General features: G+C 37.5%; 1 protein-coding gene across 1 annotated transcript; it reads right to left on the reverse strand.

Annotated features, from left to right (window-relative positions):
- Positions 1-3,299: 3,299 nt before the first annotated feature.
- On the reverse strand, positions 3,300-4,124 carry LOC105029990 (olfactory receptor 4S1-like). Its single transcript, XM_034292992.1, has one exon. It carries the CDS (start codon positions 4,122-4,124, stop codon positions 3,300-3,302), a length of 825 nt encoding a protein of 274 aa, XP_034148883.1.

Genomic DNA, 4,124 nt, shown 5'->3' on the forward strand with positions numbered 1-4,124 from the left:
AATTGTCCAGCCTGGTTTCATACCCCATCATAGAACTGAGTCTGCACTAGTGAAGGTTATAAATGACCTTCTAATGGCCTCAGACAAAGGTTCCGCATCTGTTCTGTTTCTTCCCGATCCTTTGACACCAGTGATCACTCCCTTGTCTTGGAGAGATTGGAATGTATGTGGATACATTCTATTCTAGTTTAAATCTCATTTATCTGAATGATATCAGTTTGTATGCATGGGTTCCTCTGACAAATCAAAGGTATGTTTGATGGAGGAGTTCCTTAAGGCTCGGTTTAGGGACCATTATTGTTTTCACTACATATGCTGCCGCTGGGTGATGTCACCCGGAACTACATTGTACATTTTCACTGTTATGCTTTTTACGCACAGATGTGTATTTCAATGAAATATGGAGAAGCCCCAAAATTTGCTAATTTGGAAAAATGCGTTTCAGATATTAGGAAGAAGATGATGGAGAACATGTTGGTTTAAAACACAGAAAAAACTGAAATACTTGTTTGAGGACCAACAAGTTTTGTTGGCAGATTTCACAGTGAACCTCGACTCATTCCTTCTTACCTCACTGAATTGATCCAGGCGTCCAGCCGTACATACAGGTGCTGGTCCTAAAATTTGAATATCATCAAAAAGTTGATTTATTTCAGTAATTCCATTCAAAAAGTGAAACTTGTATAATGTACACATTCATTCCACACAGACGGATATATTTCAAGTGTTTATTTCTTAAAATTTTGATGATTATAACTGACAACTGATGAAAATCCCAAATTCAGTATCTCAGAAAATTTGAATATAGTGAAAAGGTTCAATATTGAAGACACCTGGTGCCACACTCTAATCAGCTAATTAACTCAAAACACCTGCAAAGGCCTTTAAATGGTCTCTCAGTCTAGTTCTGTAGGCAACACAATCATGGGGAAGACTGCTGACTTGACAGTTGTCCAAAAGACGACCATTGATACCTTGCACAAGGAGGGCAAGACACAAAAGGTAATTGCTAAAGAGGCTGGCTGGCCTGACCTTAACCCTACTGAAAATCTATGGGGTATTGTTAAGAGGAAGATGTGATACGCCAGACCCAACAATGCAGAAGAGCTGAAGGCCACTATCAGAGCAACCTGGGCTCTCATAACACCTGAGCAGTGCCACAGACTGATCAACTCCATGCCACGCCGCATTGCTGGGCATCAGAATTATGTAAATTATTGTTTTTGTTTGGTATGTCAAATTGCAGTGTTTTGTTGTTGCAAATTAACTATGCATTTTATGTAACGCACAAAGGCTATTTTATCTCTTTAGTGCTTGAGCTTAATTTTCTGACAATATTTTGGATGTGCAACACTTATAGATCCAGATTATATATTCATGAAAACAGAGTTATCTCCAGTATGTGAGTATAGTGTGTGTGTGTGTATGTGTGAGAGAAGGAAATTGAGCTGCAGTTTAATCAAATTTATTTATAAAGCCCTTTTTACAACAGCAGTTGTCACAAAGTGCTTTTACAGAGACACCCAGCCTTAAACCCCAAAGAGCAAACAACAGTAGTGTTGAATTTCAGTGGCTAGGAAAAACTCCCTAAGAAGGCAGAATTTTAGGAAGAAACGTAGAGAGGACCCAGGCTCAGAGCGGTGACCAGTCTTCTTTGGGCTGTGCCGGGTGAGATATTAAGAGTCCAATTGGAATAATTAATACATTTATCTGGGCTAAATCCAGAGTCTATTTAAATGTAGACTAGGTCAGAAGTATGACCAGATGGACAGCAAAGGGCCCCCCAAACCAGGTACTCCGCAGGTGTGGACCAGGACCTCATGTCCTCCTAAAGTTTCAAACGGGAAGAGACTGGGAAAATTCAGAAAATTCATTCCTCATATCAACAACGATTTATAGTTGAGAAGGAGAACTTAGTGGGGAAGGAGAACTGACCCAATCCCCCAGCACAATACTATAGCAGCGTAAGACCTTGGAACTGAGAAGAGACACTGATTATTCATAGTATGTTAAAACATTCTAGTGAAGTAACCCTTTTGGACCACACCATCTGCCACATGAAAATGTCTTTGTATTTAAATAATAATGCTATCCCGAAGGTTTCTTCAGAACCAACAAGGAAGCAATGTTAGGCTATTAATCAAGAGTAGCTACTAGCATGCAAGTAATCAAATTCAAAGTTTGCTTAACAAGACTCACATATTTTAAATTTGGTATCTAGATTTTAATATAGATGCAAATTAGCATTTTACTTAAATATTTTATTAAAAAATAATACAAATAAAACAGTCATTCTAATAATTTGTAAATAGCCTGTTGACCCACTAAAATATCACCAGTAATACACTCTTCTGATAAAAATACTATGTGACAGATCATAGAGTATATGTTCTCTCAAGCTAACTGCCAGAAAATATGAAAAGTCATTAGGACATGCAATATACAATCGAATTCAGCTTGACTGACAGTACTTAAAAATATGTTTTAATAATTGAGGTCTTATCCATAGTGACTTCCAGGCGCAAATACAGTTAACTGCCTTGCTCAAGTATTCAGTCTAGCAAGCTGTTGGCAACCCCACCTCGATAGAAATGAGCAGTTCTGCAGTAACAATCTCAAGCAAATTTCATCCTATACAAAGCAACTCAAACAACATGCGGATGTAATTAAGGCTTTATAAACAAAATTGACTGAAAAATGATTGATCTGCATTTCTACCAATGTATGGATGGTTCCACTTGTGACATCCTCAATGCTGACTGTGTTGAGGGAAAGTGCTTAATGTTATTACTTGCAGTAAAAATAATTACATTGTTTAAAGTATTTTATAATTATTCTCGATCACAAAATACAGCAATACGTGTTGGCATTGTCTGCATAGCTGTTTAATGTTATGTTGCACTGTTACTTACTAATGTTACTGTGAAATCCCTATGATAAATCTAATTGATGTAATATGATTAACTGTATAATCATATTACCACTATTACATGTATGTTATGTTACGCCTTTCTGTATCATGTTCAATAATGTAATGTGTAGTTTTACATGGTAAGAATTCTGTCAGTAGCCAGAATCAATATGTAAGACACTAATTGGGAAATGTGTTGATGGTAACCAAGGTATATAGAGGTCCAGTATGACAATTCAGATCATGACCAATTCTAATGTCATTTGGGTAACATTACTAGTACTAACGTAACCGGCCATTACTGATGTGTTTTAAGCTCCATGGTTCCTTTTGTAGTTCCAAAACCACAATTTTGGTTCATACACACAATGGCAAAACCACAGTTCATTTATCTTAGGGCAACAACTTTACTGTTGAACATCTGTCTAACTCTATTCCGAATGTGACTGAGGTTCATCCCATATATGATAGGGTTTAACAGAGGAGGAACAACCAGAAAATCCACAGCCATGATATTCCTCAGGGCCAATAGAGTGGTGTTGCTGCCATAGCGAGAGTACATCACATCGCAGAAGAGAGACAGGACAAAGTTAGTCAGTGTGATCAGATGAGGCAGACAGGTCTGCATGAACTTCCTCATAACCGCCTGGGAACGTAAAGCTACTTTGATGATTTTCACATAGGAAATCAGGATAAGTATCATCTGACAAATGTGGAAAAATGTGAAAATATAGCTGTAGATGTTGATCAAAGTGGTTTCATTGCATGAGAGTTTCACCACTGCCCAGTTTGCGCAGTAGAGTTTATCGATGTCAACACCACAGAGGGGTAACCTAACTGTTACCAATATTCCGATACAACATTCCAGACATGTGAAAAGCCACGTTAAAAGAAGCAGTGTCCACACTTTCCTAACAGTCATAATTGAATGGTAGTGGAGTGGCTTACAGATGGCAACATATCTGTCATAAGCCATCACTGTTAAGTTTGTGCTTTCACAATAAACATAGAAGGAGATGAAAAATATCTGGGTCAAGCACCCAATGTAGGTTATCACATGAGAGTCAAATGAAATGTCATAAAGCATCTTTGGGTAGAAAGATGAAGAACCAATGATACCATTAACACACAGATTACAGAGGAATAAATACATTGGGTCATGCAACATTTTCTCCAGAACAATTAAAAAGATCAATGTTAGATTAATAAACAT

This window comes from Esox lucius, chromosome 7 (genome assembly GCF_011004845.1).
Source record: "Esox lucius isolate fEsoLuc1 chromosome 7, fEsoLuc1.pri, whole genome shotgun sequence".
Taxonomy (NCBI): domain Eukaryota; kingdom Metazoa; phylum Chordata; class Actinopteri; order Esociformes; family Esocidae; genus Esox; species Esox lucius.

Excerpts from the sequence above, each read along its gene's own strand:
- LOC105029990 (XM_034292992.1), bottom strand. The coding sequence starts at position 4,124 with ATGTTTATTAATCTAACATTGATCTTTTTAATTGTTCTGGAGAAAATG.